Below are 20625 nucleotides of genomic sequence, written 5' to 3' on the forward strand. Positions count from 1 at the left end.
CCAAAAAAGAAACAACCGACAGAGCAGACTAGGGTAATACCCACTGTCCAGATGCTGGGTTTTGCAGATGCAGCTGTTGTGTCCTCCTTTGCATATGTGTGAACTGTGGGAACTTTGAGAGAAAGAAAACCCCAGTCTGAAATAAAATATTTCTTTCTTAATTTGGGATCGTGACAACATAAAAGCAGAAGTTCAGTACATTAAAATTTTTATAATTCCTGCTGCTTTGCTAGGTTGTTCTCCAACACTGTTGTAAATTTCAGTGGTTCTGAGAATGCCTAAAATAAAAATGCTGAAAATATGCAAGTTTTTAATATGTTTCTACAACAGGTGCAGCAAAGGCGATGACCTTGTGAAACTTCTTGGTCTGTGCTGTTCCAGTGTACTACAGAGAATCTCCTCTTTACATATGAAAGAGCACACGTATCTCTCTCCCATTGTGTTCAGCCAAAGATGCTGCTGGGTGCTGACATCTCTACTGTGAATAGACTTCTCTCTGGCAACCATTGATAGCTGTAATGCTGTACTGTACTCAATGCAAAGTACGAGGCATGCCAATTTTTTAATGTTCTACTTGGCTGGGTATTTGTAGTCACGGGGAGTAGACAAGGACAGGCAGTGAAAAGTGCATTAGGCTTTACGCTTGCTCTGCTGTGTCCGTGGACTTTGGAAATCTACAATGAGTTGTGCAACAAGTGATGGTATTCAAGTTGTAGCTGCTGGGTGGGAGAGCTGCTGCTTCAGCATACCTGTTGCTTCTTCTCCAGAGCAGCAATGGCACATCTGAGGTTCAGAGTACTTAATCCATCATTCCATCTGCTTCTTTCTCAGTGAACTCCTCTTTCTTTTGCCAGTCTGGATTCCATATCTGGTGTTTTGCACTCATTTCATTTCAGATTTGGAATCTTTTACAGCCCTTTCATTTCCCGTCTTGATCTCTCCATGTGCCACTCGTCTGTAGGTTCCCTCATCGTTCGATGAAGGCAACCAGGAAATCTTTTTATTCTTAAGGGTTTTGATTTACTAAGCACGGAAGCCAGTGTAAAAATCTGCAGAAAAGACCACTCATTCTTTATAAACTTTACAGTCTTCACCTGAAATTTGTTCCAGAAACTTAGAGGAAAAAGTAAGCTAATCCAGGTAATTCATCAGTTACGAGGTACACCAGTTGCATAAGCCTACCTCTCCTTGGCTCCAAATAGGCCATAGATTGAAATGCCATTCCTCACATAATTTGTGACATTACTGCGTGCAATCTGTATGTACTCTGCTGGGTCCTATGCTGGGGTTCTGTCTTTTTGGGGAAAACATAAAGGCACTTCAGAAAGTGCCATAAAAAAAGACTAAAATAAAATGTTAGTTAGAGATCATGACTCAGATTTTTGAGTTAAATTTCTTTACTTTTTTAAGAATGTGATTTTTAGACTTTTAATATTCTTTAATACCATTAAAAATGTCTAGTTAATTTTTGAGAGGTACTTCCTTGTGGTTTTGATGCCAGAATTTTTTTTTTATAAACCCCTTACAAATATCATCTAGGCCTCAGAACATAGCATTGCTTTAAACTACAAGGGATGCTACCAATTCTTATTTGAAATGTCTCTAGTTGGAACACAGCAACAGAATAGTTGGTCCATTGACTTGTATATGCTCTGAAGTCATATAATATTCCATTGCTTGTTGTTCTTTCAAAAACATTTAAATGACTTTGACTCATTAATCTATTTTAAAGCCTGACTGAATATCCTGGCTTGAGAGAACTGAACTGAATAATGTTTAGCTGAAGCAGAGGGGAGTATTTGATGCACCAAACACATAGTTTACCAAAATTTAGCAGTGAACAAGGACTAGAGTTTTAGCTTCATTTGAAAAAAAAAAACAAACCTCACCTGTGATATACTGGTGTGAGGGAGGTGGGGAAGAGTCGTCTTTTAATCCCTGATCTTGCAAAGGCTTCTGCTGAACTTTATACAATGCAGTTAATAAGGAACAAGTTGTGTTCCCATTTACATTTATGTAGGAATTTAGTGTACAAAGTGAGTTCATATTCAGTAAAATACTATAACATATAATATTTCATTGGCTATTTGAATAAATTTGTTCTGCATTCTCTAAGTCTTGATTTATGTTATTTTAACTATATTACATCAATTTTAAAAAAATAATCATGATTTTCAAAGTTGAGTTTGTATAAACAATGTAAAAACTACTTTTGGCAGGCTATGCAAAGTAAATCTTAGTACAAATAATGTAACAAGGAAGAATACACACCAGCTAAATAATTGATGATATGATTGTGAAACCTCTCTTGTTCCACAGGAGTAATCCTATAGTTTTAGAATGCTCTCTAGTAGAAGTAATAGAATTCAAGTAATTCTAAACTTTGTAATCTTGCCCTCAAGGATCATGTTTTCAGTATTATTTACTAGAAGCATGTACCGTGGGAAGATATTTGCGAAGTCTATGACAAGGTAACAGCTGAAGCTAAAAGGTCAACAAATTCCTCAGTTTAGTAGGGATGATGCCTGCATCTGCAGACAGTGTAATTGTCACAGAGTTTACAAAGGTTACACAACTGTTCTCTTTCCAGCCTGAAGTTTGTGTTTTTCAGAGCAGTTCCACGTGAAAATAACATCTTGCAAGGTAGTACAGTCAGCTTTGGAAATACTGACGACCGTAAATCCCAGGAATTTTGTTTATATACATCTTATCTTTGCTTCCTACTTTTTCTGCACTGGAAGTACTAAATAGATAGATATGTAGTAATCATGCATTGTTCCTGAAAGTCTTTTACACATTGACTTCTCAATAAGAGCCATGGATATCTTGAAGGACTGTGTTCATGGTAATAAATGTTTATAGCGATGTGAAGTTCTGCAGCAAAATTATTTTTCTGTGTGACATTTTTGTGGGAAATAACAAAACACTGTTCCAACAGGTTGTAAAATGGATAGTTGCTTTCATAGGGAAAATGGTTAGTCCTGATTTTTGACACTTACTTTCCCTGCTCACCTGTTCTCTCTATGATGTTCAGTAGAGCTAGGTGAATTTTTTATTCCAAGTAATTAAAACTGGCTAATTTTGTCATCCCACTAGTCTTTGCTTATAGGAATTCTGAGAGACTCCGATAGTTTTCTTGACTGTACTTCCAACTTGGAGTTACTTAATACATTATGTCTGTGGATAATTTTTGTTCTTTAACTTGCCCCAAAGCAGTTTATTTCAAGTCCTCACAATGTAAAATTAACCCTTGGCCAGACAGAATTTACTGTAAGATGAATCAAAGTATTGAAGTCTTTCCAAAGCTGTGTTAATTTTAGTGGGCTGAAGGCTATCTTATTCTCTGTTCTGTGCAAGATTAAAACTGCCTGACTGCGTACATAAAACACTCAGAATCTGCACATGACGTCAAGTGTATTCTGATTACAAATTTGGCACACACTTTACAGAAAATATGTTTCAACATACGCATGACATTTTCTGCTTCAGTTGTCATTTACGACTAAATATTCATATACCATCACTCATTTGTAATTAAAGCAAGTTCTTTGCAAACATGGCTGAGCTTAAATATTATTGATATGCAAATATTAATGTAATATTTTCTGCACAGTTTATCCAACTGTCATTGACCAGATTTGTCTGGTAAGCATAGCACTTGGAAGTAGAATTTTAAGCAAAGTGACATTTTATTTATATGTGTAATCACACAAATATTGTTGGTATCTTTTGTACAGAAATTTTAAAAAATATCATTATAAAATAGTGACTACAGATTAAAAGAAACTTGCTGAAAGAACTAATTCCATTGAAGATCCATGCTGTAATGCCTTTTGGTGTTTGGAGCACAACTTTGTTCTCTTGGTTTCTTCAAAAATTGCTCAGATCCTTATGACAGAAATCTGCACCATCCATTATCCAAGAAAATCTTAGTTCTGGTCAGCACTGTACAATATGAGTTTCTGCACAACACAGGTGCTGTTTCCAATTTGTTGTGCCAGAGCTTCTTAGAAAATGCGTCTTTCACAGAATCAACACCTGATGACTTCACTGGAACTCAAACTTGAATGTTACATTACATAGCTGGACTCTGATGTGAGAGAAATAAACCACCTTAGTTTTAAGCTGTCTTATCCTAGCAGAAAGCTAGACATTGTGCGGAAACAAATAAAAATAAAGGTCTGGCTGTACAAAGATTACAATGGCATTAAAATGTGCCACAGTGATTCTCCGTGACAGGAAAACATGAAAGGATCATGGGATAAGAGAAGCAGTGAAAAGAGTCTCAAGTAAATATGCAAATGTTTAAGGACATTTCATGGTCCATAAGATGTCAGAAGGTGGTCTATGAGATGACTGCAAACATCCAACCCTTCACCCTTCCCGCCAGTTCATGTTTATTTCTAAAGAGAATCAAGAGAGCAAAGAAAGTGGAAATAGAACTGTCAGCCTTTAAGCTAATTATTTGTTGGCTGAAAATGAAAACAATTGTGGCACTGTCATTGTTTTTTTCCTAAAAGAAGTTTCTTATTCCTTCACTTGAAAAAAGTTGATAAATACTGTCTAGAAAAATCACTAGGTGAAAATTATGAAAATAGAATTAGATGTAGAAGATAATTACATTATCTGACTTGATTATAGCTGAGACCTGTGCATGTTTTCATCTCATTTCTGCAGCTCACCAGATAATCACAGTATTTGAAGCGTTGAGAAGGGCTGACTGAATTGGTAAGGTCGACTGGGAATGTTTTATGCATTTTAGATTCACAATTTATTTTTAATTATTCTTTTCTTTTTCTGTAGGGATGCCCTCTGCTTCTCTATTAGTTTATTTGCTTTTAGCATTACTCATTCATTTCACATCTGGAGAAACGGAAGTGAAGTTCAGTGGACCAACAGTATTTGTAGTTAATGAAACAAGTACAACTGTTATACGACTTGTAGTTGAAAGGACAGGGAAGCCTGCTAACATCACAGCAATTGTGTCGGTAAGAAACTATGCCAGTTATATTTTCAGTAAATGTTAATATCTTTCTGAAGTTTTGAATGGTGCCTGTTTTTATCAAGCCAGTGAAAAGGAGGGTGGCATTTCACCCTCTTTTGACAATGTTTTACTTTGAAGAAGCAACACCCGGTTTCTGTAGCTGAGTAAGTTCCTGCTGGCTGCATCAATAGTTTCAAAATAATGGTATAAACATCTTCTCAAGGAGCCAGAAGTCCAAACTGATATGCTTGTTTGATTTTGATTGTGGCTGTGAGATCATACTGAAAATGTGGATATATAACAATTTTTCCTTTTCCAGATTACTGCAGACCTTGCCATTTAATAGGTACTCTGCTATTTGAGTCAGATTTCCATATGAATTTTAAAAATTACATTGTTGAATTCATTTGGAGATCAGAGATAGTATTTTTACATTATTTCCTTTATTTCTTAGCTGTTATTAACCATGATCCTGATTGTATTCCCTTTAAAATTTAAACCCCTTAGAGTGTGCTATACCATATGTGTATGGAGTAAGATGCTGTGTGGTGTGAGTACCACCACATGAGAACACAGCACTGTACCACAGAAGATGTACTGCTTATGCATTTCTGCAGTCTGTAGGCAAAAGAAATTATCTACGTACCTGCACAATGTTTTATTCTCCGGTAACTAAATGTGAAAACCACGTGTCTTAGAAATTACAAGGAATAGAAATTGATCTGTGAGGATTTCACATTTTATTAACATCTGAGGAGAAAACCTTGAGAAAATGGGATTGTACTTGAAAACTAGTGCTCTTTACTGCTGTAAGAAGCAGAGTAACTTGGTTTCCTTATTAAGGACCTGAAACTGTGAAATTTGTTTCATGAATATTTTGCGCAGCTCTTTTAGGAAGATGTTTATAGCCTGTTTTTGTAAGAGCTTTTAGGTAAGTCTAGTGTTGGCTCAGATACATAAAAAAAGTGGTTGCCGATATGTCCAATGCTAGGTGAGAGCCACAGAAATACCTTCTGTACTTTGTTTCCTCTTCGTTGGACCTCTAACTTCACTCTTCTCCAAGGAAGAATAGCCTTTTTCACAATGGTTCGCTCAAACCTTTAGTGCCTATAAGGAGAGTAGTTTCAGGCATGGCAGCTATGCTGGTTCAGTTGCTTCTCTCCATTTAGTCTCAGCTTCCAAGCGTAAGCTTAACCTTAGCCTTGACACTACTGCCTTTGCAATCTCTCCTCTACCTACCTTACCTACAGTAGAATCAGGGCGATTTTCTTTTGTTGACTGAAATGAAAGCAAGGCTGTTCATTATAGAATTCCTCTTGCCAACTTTGGCAATCAAAATGTTAATCTAGGTTAAATGCCTAGGCTCCTTCTAGTCCCTAAACAGAGAGAAAGGCAGAGGGCAGTTACATCTTAAGTTTAATTCAGGTAGGGTATTACGAGATGTACAGATCTGTGCTAGGAACAGCTTTTCCATTAAAAACCCTGGTCATATGGTGCATTATGCAACAGATACCCAGTTGCAAGGAAGGAAATCATAAATGGTTCTGAATAAAGTGTTGTGTTTGGTTGGTTTGGTTTGGTTTTTTTCCTGGTTACCTAGCATGGATACAAGGGGCTATTATCTATACCTTCTGCCCGGAACTTAACTGATGACAGCGGGGGAAATTGCAGGAAGAATTATGTGCAAAGAAGAGTGTATGAAGTCTGTTAAATGACTCCAGAAGACAGTGGAGGAAGAAGAAGGTGGCAATCAATTGTGTGTTTATTGCAGATTGATGGAGAAAACACAGGAGACTTTTTTGACACATATGCAGCTGCATTTATACCTGATACAGAAACAAACCGAACAGTGTATATATCTGTCTGCGATGACGATCTTCCGGAGGCTGATGAGACATTCACATTTCACTTGACACTACCAGTAAGTCTCGGTTCTTCAATTTATCTTTTCTCCAGAAAACAGTGGGTAATCTGACATAAATGGTGTTCCATAGATTTCAGTGTAGTCATACTGCTTGTGTGTCTGAATCCTAACAGGTAAGAACTAAAATGTGGAGAGTAGCCAGGACGGTGCTTACTGCTTTTTGGAATGGTTTATTGTTGCTGCGGGTGTGTCTATATGATGTTGCTGTGCAGTATAGACATAGTCTGAAACTTCGTTGGGCACTGCATTCAGCTGTGGATATTTGAAGGTGTACTAGAGCCCGGAAGAGTTTGACTGTGAAGAGAATCCCAACCTTTCCTGTTTTCCTGCATAGACCGTACCTGAAAGAGAGGGTGGAAGTAGCAAAAGAAAGAGGATGACTTCCAGTCCTCCAGAAGCAGAGGGTAAATGAGGGTTACCTAAAAACAAACAAGCAATGTTTAAAATACTTATCAATAAGTCTCTTCGTATTGTTCTGTCTCACAGGAGTCATGCTACAAGAGCATTCACTTTTTTTTTTAGTAACAATTAATGACTAAGCTTGATGTCAGTTCAATAAAAATAAATTTTATGGTTTTTTGCCAACTATTACTAATCTCAGGGGATGTTTGCAGTGAATATAAAAATGCATATTTTCCCTTCCTTCTTCCTTTGATTTGTTCCTGGCAGTGCTACATGCTTCATAGTTAGTTCCCTATTGCTATGGTGTCATTAATAGATTGCCAACTATGATTAATCATTTACAAAGTTAGTTTCAAGCACTTTGTTCTGGACTGTATAGAATCTATTTCCTCAATAATTAAGAATTATTTTAGTGCATTCTCTTGCTTTAAATAATTTTCATTGTAATATATAATAAAAAGACATACAATTTGTTATAAGCTAATATTTACTCTTAAAAGACAGTAAAATAAAAGTGTGTGAGTTTTGCCCATCACCATATTTAATGTCTTATTTTGTTTTGTTACTTTTAGAAACCATCTGCAAGAATAAAGCTTGGCTCACCCAAATCTGTCACTGTAACAATCTTGTCAAATGACAATGCCTTTGGAATAATTTCTTTTAACATGGTATGGCTTTTTATATGGTATATGTGAAAATTTTAGAAAACATAAATGTGAAATTTTCAAAGGTGCTGGTTAGTTATTCAACTGAATCCTTTGAAAACTGATTCTGAGTTACATCTCTAGAGATAATTCATACATATGTATGTAATTTACACATATATACAGCTTTAATACTTCTATATGCTTCTAGATGTTGAGACGTAGCCTGAGACCCTCACACTTGGCTGAATATCTATGTTGCTCATCTTAAATATAAAACTTTTAAAAAGTTGTTCAGTCCCACTGCCTTTCATCTGTAAGTCAAGATGTAAATATAGTAGGGAAGAAGGGGGGAGTAATACCATATGAAAGTTAAAGATGGGATTTTGAAATCTTGAGAATATATACATTCCCATATTTAGTGATCAATTTTATACTTTCAAGCTGAGACAACAGTGTCGTGATGTATGCATTGTATAACACCTTCTGCAGTAGACACTGATGTGACTCTAGTGGTGTGTAGAATATTTGTAATAATACAGAGTTTGTGTTAGTAGAAAGAGAAACTGTGCCTTATTGCCAGCATTATAGCAAAATAATCTTTGTGAAGTTCATCCCTGAAAAAGAACAATTGACACAAGAAATTTTTCGCACAATAGTAGTAAGCCATGCTGCTGCCTGATTTGGTGTAATTCTTTGAAGTCTTTCAGCTACAACAGTTTGATAGACAGATCCATTTATAGCTAGTTATCTAATAAATGACTTTTTAATGGAGAAAACCTATTTTTAACGGGGTTAGGATCTCCTATAAATACCAGTGCTTGTATGCCAGTGCTTTGTGTGTATTGACTGTGTTAATTTATTAAAAAACCACCCCACTCTACTTGCATAACTTATGATAATTTTTTTATCTGAAATCTTTCAAGCTTTTTATTAGCTGAACTAATTGGTTGCTAGGAAATGTGTGCCATCAGTGGACTGGTTTGCAGACTGGATTAACTTGTCTGTGGGAGTTTGGTATTTCTATGGTAACAGTTTCTTCCTTCTGCTGTGATGTTTGATCTGTGCCTGATTGCCTGTCCCTTTTCTTCCTCATTAGCCTGCCTTAATCACAGTGAATGAACCCAGGGGCAGAAACGAATCTGTGCCTCTCACTCTAATTAGGGAGAGGGGAACCTACGGGACAGTTGTCGTAACTTTTGAGGTGAGTTTATCAAAAAGGCTTCATATATTAGTCTGTTGCATGACACTGTGAGACCATAATCATAACTTATCGAAGTGTTTATAAAAGCGAAAGATGGGAAAAATACCTATGTCTACATTTGTTAAATCGGTTTCATAAAATGGAAAGGTATTACCTGTCAGATGGAAAATATTGTAATTATTTGACTGTCTAATCTGAGGAAAAATTGAGAGTTATTAGAGAAAACTGAGTGTTCTCTGTCGCTTAGGAAGATATTTGAGGCAGCATTAGTTGGTATTACCAGAAAACAATGTATATTAGGTGTGTAAGAAATGTCTTATTTATTTCTTCAAATCTTATCTATATTTTACAAATAAATATCTGAGTGTGTCTTTAATTCTTGTGCCAACTTTGAACATGTAAGTATGAGAGCTTGGTATTTAGTGAAATTCTGTATCTGTAAAACTGCAGTTTGAATTCCCAGAAACTAAACCACTAATGTCGAATATTTAGGCTATCATTAATGTACTTGATTTGAATGTGACACAGTTATTGCCTTCATTGTTTTTGCTTTTTTTTTCCTTATCTAGCTCTGATTATGTTACATACTCTAAAATTATATATAACTTCTTTCATATGGATATTTCTTTATCAGTGGTCTAGTCTTATACATCATCAAGGGTTTAATCTAAGCCTGTCAAAATCTGAAAAGATTGGTACCAGATTTTATTGCATACTAAATACAGCGTGTATAGTTAAAATACAGGATGTGATTCTCTGTGTAATATATTGCAGATCTATTTGTTTTAAGGTCCAATAAATTTTACTATCTGTCCAACAGATCAGGTCCATCTCACAGTGCAGTTTGTATTTACAAGAGTCTTAAAAAAAGTCATCATATTGCCTGTAAGTGGCTTCCTGGTTTTTTAGGTTTCACTACTAAGTGTATTATCTGTAATATCACAAGTCAAGATCGAAAGGACACAAAACCAGTAACTGCCATTATTTTGTCTTGGAACTTATTATGAAATACTAGTGATTTGTCTTAAATTAGAATAAAAATCCTCTGTGTTACGTGAGTCAATTATGCATCAGCAGACACCAAAGGGTCCTCATACACCTATGTATGTAGTAGCGTTCTTCCTCTTTTTCTGGCAATACACAGTTTCTTCAGAGTGGTTACTCTGACTTACTCCGTCTGCCAGCAAAAGCAGATTTTCGCAACTGAAGGTGTGCGCCTGTGAGCAGGAGATGACGGAATAAATAGTCATCTGTTAGGCATGTCACACACTGTGCACTCATTGTTGTACTTGTACTAGATTTGTATTCCTGTTTTATATATTTCTTATTGTAAAAATCAATTCTTTGCAGATAGAAGATGGACCAAACCCAGCTGAAGAAGATTTAAGTCCAGCTAGGGGAAATATCACATTTACCCCTGGGAGGTCAATACTGATTTGTAATTTAACAGTGCTTGATGATCAGGTAAGAACAAGCTGACTTCATTTTTGGCTTGGATATGTAGAAGGTTAACTGCTGTTCTGGAGAGATTTAGAGTAAATGCTTACAAAAATGCTTGGTTTAAACAAGGTTAAAAGCGCTTCTGCTTTTAAAGTGATGTTAAATTTTGGCTCTGTGAGCTGTATTTTTACTCTTTCTAATGCTACCTCTCTTATTCTCATCGGTGAATATTTTTAGTTTCTGAACATATCCTGGCTGCTCTGACTAGACCTGTTAGGTGCTACTGCAATAAATGTATAAATAATCAGGAAAGCGTTACACTTTTTTTCAGACGGAACACTGAGGTCCTTGTTGTATGGCCAAGGATGTTGTTCTTGAACTAGATATAGGTTTATCTATTAGACTGTCCTTTCTGTATTCAACTTTTCTGTATTTCTTTTTAAATGTGCTCTCCTTTTCCCTACTTATCTGCCTTGCAAATTCAGCTTATGTTTACATAATGAACTCAGGCTCTCCTTTTTGTCTTTATTAATTGTTTAGGCAAAAGGAACCTAACCATAACATTGCTTACATGATGCATTTTTCATTACATCCTCAGTGATGCCTGTGCAGCTCCTCTGCAATGCATAAGAATTCAGTTTATTCTTTGTTAACTTGATTGGCTCCCCTTCGTGTGAAGAGCAGGCAAGCTAGAGAAAGAATTTAACACATCAACTATTCACAGAGAAAAGATAGATTGGAAAAATTTATATGGTTTTATATAGATATATTATCAGGGTAGAAACATATTTTAAAAAATACTTCTAGAAATGGATAAGATTCCTATAAGAAACAGGCAGTCTTGCGAAGAGTATAAACACTGGGTGATAATTAAAATTTTTAAATTTTTAGATTGGTCTTTAAAAAAAAAGTTTGTATGTTGTGACCCTTTCTTTCTATTTCAGAGTAAACAAAACATATTCTACTTTTCAACTTACGATTTTCATCGTTCTTACACATGATTTTCTTTTCTGGGTTTTGTTTTGTTTTGTTTTTTAATTTATAATAGGGATGAGAGGGAAAATAGAGGAACCAAAATAACTAAATATGATACAGAACAACTTTATGAGGAAATTCATGAGAAAAAATTAATAGCAAAAAAGTGCCTGTCTCGGAAGTGAGCAACTTTAAATCAGTTTTTTGCATATTCCTGCATTTTTTTTTGTATTTTTCTGAATTGGGTAGCACTTTTCTTACAGAAACTAGGGGACTGCAGATCTTGTCTCCACAGCACTACATTTATAGTAATTTTATTGTATAAATTTCCTTTTTTAGTGAGGAATAATGGAAACTTTGTTAAGAGAAAATGAAAGAGACGAGGCAGCACTGGAAATTCTTTATACTGTTTTCTTTGAAGTTTGACTGTTTTTTTTAATTGGTCAGTCATGATGCCATTAAGAACTCCAGACTGTCCCATTTATTTGAGATACTAAGATGTAAACTGCAACAGGACATTCTGCATGTCTCTTAAATGTGTATTTTTATGGTGCAAGATGGTATATTAATTAGTGAACTAAATGAAACGTAAGTTAGCATCTATTCTAATAAGGTAAAATAACTGTGTTGTATCTCAGCATAGGAGAGAGGTGACTGAGAGCTTCCAGATCTCACGTTGACAAAAAGACCCTGCATCAGTTAACAACATTATGCAAGTTTAAGTGCCACAAGCCAAACAAGGGCCAGAATTGGCATCAGCTGTAAAGGCAGTTGCATGCCTGCTCTCTTAGCCCTAGAAAAGGATCTGAGGGTGGCCAATTAGCAAATGAGTGTGAAAGAGAAGAAATATTGGACAGCAGGGTTTTCAGAACTTTTTTAGCTTGGTAAACAAAAGTGCATGAAAAGGATTTGTCAAGTTTACAGCAGAGTATTACCGTTAGCAAAAAATAAGTATTTTTGTCCTGGAATTCCTTTCAGAAGAAAATAACATTAGTTTCCAGGAGTCCACAGCAAGGAGGAGATTCAAAGATCATAAATAATTTTTGAAGATTTAATTTTTATCTATATGTATTAATAAAATAATCATATTTTTCAGTTAAATAGGTTTAGCAAATCAGGATTTGGGCAATAAAATGTAGTAATATAAAGCAAAAATCTCACCCTTAAGTTCTGTAATTTGTGGTGTATAAGCCATTCTTTATTGTCTGCTGCATCAGATATTGGAGAATAGCTAAAACTAAAATGTAGTTTTAAACAGTCATTTTGTAGAAATGCCAGAGCCTAATTAATTGCTAAGCACCAGAAAACATTTTCTCAGATGTGTGATGGAAATTTTCTCTGGGAATGTGGGTGTGTCTGAACGTAGGACGTGTTCCTTTTCCAGTTGTATAGGAAGGAGTGAGCCAAGGTAGGTTGTGTCCGTAAGTTGTTCCTGTATTCTCTCAGGCATGCATAAAGGTCAATAAGTATCAACATCATAAAATCAAGATATAAGTCTAAATAACTGGGAGGAACGCTTACTTCCAAATAGAGGCGGCTTCCAAAAGTAGAGTTTGGATCTCCTTATAGTCTCAAGTCGGAAAGATCCAGCTTTTTGTGATGCTTGCCAAGTTGTTCTTTTGCTTTTGTTTGGCTTTCCACCCTTTTTTGTATTGCCAGAGCACAGAAGTATATTTTAGAAAATGGAAACATTCAATTTTGAGAAGGGATTTTCAGCCAAAATTCAAAGCAAGACTTCTCTCCTGTTTGTTTTAATATGAAATGAGCTGTCAAGTTTGTGTTATTTCCCTTTTCTGCAGAATATATAAAACATATTTCTCAGTAAGAGTGTTCTGCATGTATTTGAAATGTGACTTACACCCAGTTGCTAATGTTATTTTTCCAGATACCTGAAAATGATGAATTGTTTGTTTTTCATCTGAGGAGCGTGGAAGGAGGGGCTGAAATAAACAACACAAAAAATTCCATTCAGATTAATATTAAGAAAAATGACAGTCCTGTGCGTTTTGTTCAGAGTGCTTACATGGTGCCTGAGGAAGTTGATGTGGTAACAATTCAAGTGGTTCGTGGTAAGGATGTCAGTGGAAAATTAATTGGACCTGATGAACATGAAGTCTCTGTCAGTTATGCCATCGTAACTGGGAATTCAACAGCACATGCACAGCTTAATGTAGACTTCCTAGATCTACAGCCAAATACAACTATTGTTTTCCCACCTCTAGTTCATGAAACATATATGAAATTTAAGATCCTTGATGATGCCATACCAGAAATTGCTGAGACCTTTCAGATTATGCTTCTTAAGGACACTTTGCAGGGAGATGCTGTTTTGATCAATCCATCTGTTGTTCATGTCACCATCCAACCGAATGATAAACCCTATGGAGTACTATCAATCAACAGTATCCTGTTTGCTCAGACTGTTATCATTGATGAAGACCAAATTTCAAGGTACTGCAGATCTTAATCTAGTATCTACTCAGTTTAAGAGATTCGTTTGGCATTGTTAAGCATCTTTAGGATTTCACTGAAAGCACTTATAAAATCATTACTGAAAATATAATGTAGAAATCACTTAGTGTGTTGGGAAGTGGGAATGTCTGTTATACAGGAAGTATTTTAATATTTATGAACAGCATGTAAAAACTGCCAATATTTAATCACATTACAGAATACTGAAAAACCCTTAATCTAAAGGCAGTATCAATGAATTCATGATGCTGCCACACACCAGTTCATACAAGTGGGAAATAGATTTCTGGCTTCCTTCCCTGGTAAATGTTTGTATGTACTATATATAAAATCAGTCTCTGGTTAAAAAAAAAAAAAACAAAAAAAAAGAAAAAAAAGAAAAATGAAAAAAAAAGAAAAAAAAAAGAAGCTGTTGAATGTCTCCCATGAAATACTTACCTTACACTTAAACTAAATATTTGTAATTTTACAGAGAGATTAAAATCAAAGTTCTGTACAAATTTTACAGGCAGGACTGATACACAATATTGACAGTGTCAATAACAATGTCCACTGTTAGCTACTCATGGTAGTTCATCCCCAGAGAAACAGGTAATGTGTCAAGTTATCATACTATGAGCAATTTCGAAATAATATTTTATTTTATGTAGAGCCCAGCGCTTCAGTATTCATCTTGCTTTCTTATACATGGTAAAGAAATAAATCTTGCTTTCTAAATTTTTCTAAGTCATGATTCCAAGACTTTTTGCTATAGTCATGTGCTTGTCAGATGCAGGAAACATGACATTTCCAGTGTCACAAATATTGAATATTTAATATTTCGGTACAGACGCAAATAGTTCAACCAGAATCATCATTTTAATGTTCATGCCTGACAATTGTTTTTTGATATCATTTATAAAATGGTGTAGAAAGTTAATAGAGAAAAAGTTTTCTGAAATTTGACATGTATTTGTTGAGACAAATTTAAAACATGCCAAGTCTCCATTTCTTAGTAGCTTTCTCGCTTTAACCAAAGTAAGTTCTAAAAAATATCTTTACAGACATTACAGAGAGCTTGTGAATAAGCACTCTAAGAACAGTCTTACATGTGTGTTACAATTCCACAGACCTTAAGCCCTGACTCAAATGTCAGTTGCAGCAGTTAACATTTATTCTACTTAAGTCAGTGTAAATCTTTCAGGGAATAGATAACTAACCAAACCAATATTAATTATAATTTTATATTGTGGGGTTTTATTTTCATTCAAAACTGTAGGTTTGAGGGGATCACAGTTGTAAGAAATGGTGGAACACATGGAAATGTTTCTGTCACCTGGGTTATAATCCGAAATAGCAGTGATCCCTCACCGGTGACTGCAGACCTCGTTCCAGAGACGGGGGAGATAAGTTTTGATCAAGGACAGATGCTGGTAACACTTCCTCTGAGCATTATTAATGATGATATACCAGAAGAGGCAGAGCCCTATCTTCTGAAACTTTTGGCCCATACAATACAGGGAGGTGCAGAAGTCAGTGAACCATCTGAGGTAAGTTTGCTTTTAGAATTCTTACGGAGAAGGTAATAACAGGTAATAATTAGTGACTTTACCACTTTTGATAGCATTGATTGATTGGCTAAACTGACTGAAGGGTTTGGGCTTGAATATAAATCCAACAAACTAATCCTTAATATAATCTTAGCATGTAGAACCATATCCAAAGTATCTGGCTTAGTACAGTATACAAAACCAGACCTTTTTTATGTGGTAGCATTCAACTTAAATTATTCCCAACGTACATAGCATTGCATAAATGCTGTCTTGAGTGACTGCTTGCTAAGAGAAGGCAGGAAAGTTATTTTCACTTGCTCATTTACTGTCTTAATGATTATTGGAATGTTTTACACAAAGTAACAGCTTCAAGAGGGGTTGGTGATTAAGACGATAGCCTTTGATGTGTTAAATAAAGGGTGGCTTGCATTGCTGACAGTTTTGTGACTCAAGTCCCTACTTTGTCTTTCTCAAAAATGGTTGGAATGAACTTGGTGAATAAAATGAAATTATTCACAATCTGAAACATTTTTAAATTATTCACTTTGGCTGCTGAAGCAAAAAATTGGTTATTCAGAGCTCATTGTGGCACATGGATGATGCATAGTGGGAAAGTTGCCACTGTCAGCGTTGTACTGCTTGCGTACAAAGAATACGTCGGGGCTGTCAATCTGATTTCTTTCTTCAGTGCCAATTCACTAAGGAGAAAAATGTATGGTGACAGTCAGGACATGCTTTCGTGAAAGCATGAAAACTATGGTGTATAGTAACTGTAGCATAGAGTAAGTGATGCTGTTTTCTGTTTTGCAGCTTCTGTTTTACATTCAGGACAGCGATGATGTTTATGGCCTAATAAAATTTTATCCTTTGGAGAATCAGAAGATTGAAAGTAATCCAACGGGACGCTTTTTGTCCTTGAGTTTTGCAAGGGGGAGAGGAACAGTTGGAGATGTGCAGTTGGTTTATACTGCACTGTATATTCCAGCTGGAGCTCTGGATCCTGAGAGAGCAAAAGATGGCATTCTAAATATGTCTAGAAGAAGCATCCTCATGTTTCCAGAAGGAAAAACACAAGATACTTTAAATATACCAATAAGAAATGATGCATTTCTTCAAAATGGTGCTCATTTCCTCATACAGGTATCTTAGTTGTGTTTTGGGGTGGTTTTTTAGCCCATGTAATATGAAGGATATAATTTAGTAGTGGCTCCTTCCCTTTTAATTTAATTGAAATGACCCTACTTGTTAAAAAAACCACAAAACCAAACGACGTTATTAGCTCTGTAGCTAAGAAAGCTTTCTTGTTTAGGGGCAACTTCCATAAATATGCCATAAAGAGCTCTATTCCTAATCGTTATTTACTAATGACACCATTTTTTTAAAAATAGACTGTTGTAACAGGATTCAGATATTAATCATGGAATTTAACAAAATTAGATCAATGTTGCAGATGTTAGTTACATTTTGAGGTATGTTTCTCTGTCTACCCCTTGGCTTTCAATTTAACCAAATTAAGGTTCTTAAAATTGAACATTTTACATTGGCATGAAATCTGAAAGATCTACAGAAGAATTAAAATACCTAAATGCAATCCCCTTTTAAATGATACATTATAAATAACATTGCAGTGCAGACTATGGAGAAGACGCACATGTGATAAATATTTCAGAATGCAGGCACTTTGCCTGGCTTTTCAAAGTGTGGATTCCAGGGAGGTGGGGGGTGTTCTGTACTTTCTCCATGAACCATAAAAATCTTTTTGTTTGAATAAACTAAATCAGAGGGGCTTTCCAGCACAGAAAATTCATTTAGAAACTCATAGAGAAGGAAGAAAAATACCCCTATTTATCACTATGACAATCCTTCTACATTGTGAATAAACGATAATCTCAGTGAACATGTTTAGAATGAGAAGATTACAGAGTTTGTACTAGGCACAATAAAGGATCAGCTCAGAAATCAGGGGAGGAGGAGTGGAGGAGGAAACGAAGCTTAAACACATCTAGAGAATGGATAGAGGAACTGGAAAAGCGAGATTAACATTCTTCAGTGACATCTTCAGTTAAATAGCCTACTGTAGTCTGAGGTGCAGGTTTTGGTACGGACAAGAAGATTAACTAATTTAATAAACCACTCGTCATTATTATTCAATTCATAAAGCAATCTTTTTTCCCAGGAGCTGATTTACTTTAAAAGGAAACACTGAACTAAAAAAAAAAAAAAAATCTCGGTTCTTCATTAATCATTACTTTAATCTCATAGTTACTATCCAGGATCAGAAGCACTTAACAAAGTGAATTGTTTCAGCTGTGTAATGTTTCAGAAACTTTTCTGAGCTAACAACCACACAACAGTCCACCTGCATACTGTTAATTGCAGGACCAGGACAATTTTCTAACAAAGCTTAGAAAACCAGAGAAACAAACAGTCCCACCATCTATTCCTCAGACTCTCAACAACTAACTGGTATGATTGCAAATCAATTATATTGAATACAGTATTTGTAAAACAGTTCCATCTATCATCAAATAAAATGCACGTGAATGTTTTTGTGTGATACTCAAGCAATGGTGGGAAAAGTATCATTCAGCCCAAGTATTTTATATAGATTGGTTTTAACAATTGAATGACTTTAGAAATCATCAGTTGAAATGGTAATTTATGATCACTACAGGGATTTAAATAAGGCCACTTTCCCTTCCTCCAGCAAAGCCTTACTATATGATAACATCTGATAACTCCAAGCAAAACACATCCTCGTGGGAGTTAAAAGGTGGTTGTCAGTGTGGGGGTCATGCCCCAGTGAAGTCTTTGCAGAAGTATATGCAAATCAGTTATAGAAACAGTTATTATAATGATGGATGTAGATGGAATCACATGCTATAAATTATATTTAAAAGAAAAATTTAAACAGACAAGTCCTGCTCTCCTTACTTGGTCAGTACTGCGGCTAGGTTTAGTGAGGGATATGTCTCATTCAAAGAAAGGGCAAACATTTTTCTATTTGTTCTTAGTATCAACAAACCATCAGAAATATGGTAACACAAGAGGAGACTATGGTTTTGAAATACTGTATGGATTTTCAATTCTGAATGCAATTCTAATCTATTAATTGTTATAGAGAAGTCCTTAAAGTTGTATGAGAGAGGTAAGAAGGTTGGATCATTCTTTGGCTTCATTGGAGGCTGTAAATTATTCTGGTTCCAGTGACTTCGGTAGATTTTTATCAATGCATGGCACAAAAAATGCAGTTAGGACAACAGCCTGGGCCAGTCACCAAATCAATACTGCTGTTCAGAGGTCTAGTAACGAATCAGCCAATCTAGGAGGTTCAGTCTCCCTCTCTGCTGGATCCATGTTTAGTTACGCACACTAACATGACCTTCTGGGAGGTATACAAAGCTCAGTGGTATCCACTTCATTCCACCGACACACCTACTTACACATTTTTGTAACGGCAATGTTGCCAGTATGAGTAAATTGTTCTGGAGACATTTTTTGCTTATGTGAAACTTAATCTGAAATGTTGGAATTGTTCCGATTTGGGACTAAGGCTTCTTACTTCTCAGTTTTTTCTTACTTTTCCCTACAGCTGGAAAAAGTTGAGCTGGTGAACAGAATTCCTTTAGTCCCACCTGTGAGTCCTAGATTAGGTGAGATTAGAAATATTTCTCTGAGGATTACGCCAGATATTGCAAATGGAGAAATAGGCTTTACTAGCAATCTTCCAATTATTCTTTCTGAGCCAGAAGATTCCCCTGCTACACTGGTAAGTAAATCTTTTTATATTGTCCCTTACTATGAAAACATTATTCGTAGAAAGCAAGGGTTGCCATATTCAGTGTAACATTTGAAAGTTAATGTGAGGAAAATCCTTCCTCTAAGTTCTGCCTGATCCCAAATATTCCCTACTTTAAAAAAAAAAAAGCAAAAAAGTGCTTGTAAAACTAAGGTCTGAAATAATGTGTTAGTCATCAGAAAAGTGAGGTTGATCTTTGCTTTCTCTGTAAGCATCCAAAGCCAGTTAGGGCTTGATGCTCACGCAGAACAAAAGACGCCGCAGACAGTTGTAATCTCTCTTACTAACTGCAAAGGTAGTAATGTAAGGTAGGACTGATAGCAGTCCTAAATTTCATGGAAATGTCTGTATCTTACAGTTGACTGACTTACATGCGAACGTATTTTTTGGCTTGCTGGGCGTGTTTTCCAACAATTCTGCTTTTTAGGTTTCTGAGAACCTAAAGAAGAATTTTCATAAGCATTGCCATCCATCTGAGTTTCTGGAGAAACTTTTTAAATTATTTTTTTTTCCCTACATTTTCACTTTTTTCCCTGATTGTCTTCACTGAAATCTTCCCACAAATCCTGAATCAGATAACTTGTTTCTCATTCTCAGATTAAAACTGCTAATTAGCTTAAGCAGAGTACAGGTTGCACTGCACTATAATAGCCAGAGTAAAATTATGGTAGTTATATTTAAAATCTAGGTTTTGTCGTGAAGAGGTGGACACTGAATAAATCAGTCATACAAGGATTTTTGTGTTCATAGTTGCTTAGTGACTTGCCATATAAATAATCTGTCATCTCCACTAAGTATATACATGATAAATGGTTAAAAGAATAAGATTCTGTATATATTTTCATTGCTACGCTGTCTTTGATTTCATCTCAAAAAAACCCAAGCTGAACATTTTGAGGCTCATATTCAAAAGGTAATTTGCAAGGGGGTAATTGCTTTTGCATCTCATTTTACAATTCACAACAGATTCGTGTGTTTCATAGGTTTCCATTGCGTTGCATCGAGATGGAACTGATGGTCAAGCAACTGTGTTTTGGAGTTTGAAACCCTCTGGTCTCAATCAAAAGGCAGTAACACCTGACGATATAAGTCCTTTTAATGGCTCGGTTGTTTTCTTGTCTGGACAAAGTGATACTACAATCAACATTACTATTAAAGCTGATGATATACCTGAAATGAATGAAACGGTGTTATTAACTTTGGACAGGTATCGTACCCTAATCTCTATTCATCTCTGTCAGTTGTAATA

At 35.6% G+C, this 20625-nt stretch overlaps 1 protein-coding gene across 1 annotated transcript in view; it reads left to right on the top strand.

Moving 5' to 3' along the window:
• Positions 1-2817: 2817 nt before the first annotated feature.
• The window catches only part of ADGRV1 (adhesion G protein-coupled receptor V1), a 270084-nt gene continuing 252276 nt past the window's right edge, over positions 2818-20625 (top strand). The window contains exons 1-11 of the mRNA XM_054810881.1: positions 2818-2845; positions 4804-4988; positions 6756-6905; positions 7883-7978; positions 9054-9158; positions 10509-10622; positions 13459-14024; positions 15304-15574; positions 16388-16717; positions 19170-19346; positions 20360-20583. Of these exons, the coding sequence (XP_054666856.1) occupies positions 2818-2845; positions 4804-4988; positions 6756-6905; positions 7883-7978; positions 9054-9158; positions 10509-10622; positions 13459-14024; positions 15304-15574; positions 16388-16717; positions 19170-19346; positions 20360-20583 (2246 nt within the window). The remainder of the gene's footprint in view (positions 2846-4803; positions 4989-6755; positions 6906-7882; positions 7979-9053; positions 9159-10508; positions 10623-13458; positions 14025-15303; positions 15575-16387; positions 16718-19169; positions 19347-20359; positions 20584-20625) is intronic.

The sequence above is a fragment of the Grus americana genome, chromosome Z (assembly GCF_028858705.1).
Source record: "Grus americana isolate bGruAme1 chromosome Z, bGruAme1.mat, whole genome shotgun sequence".
Lineage (NCBI taxonomy): Eukaryota > Metazoa > Chordata > Aves > Gruiformes > Gruidae > Grus > Grus americana.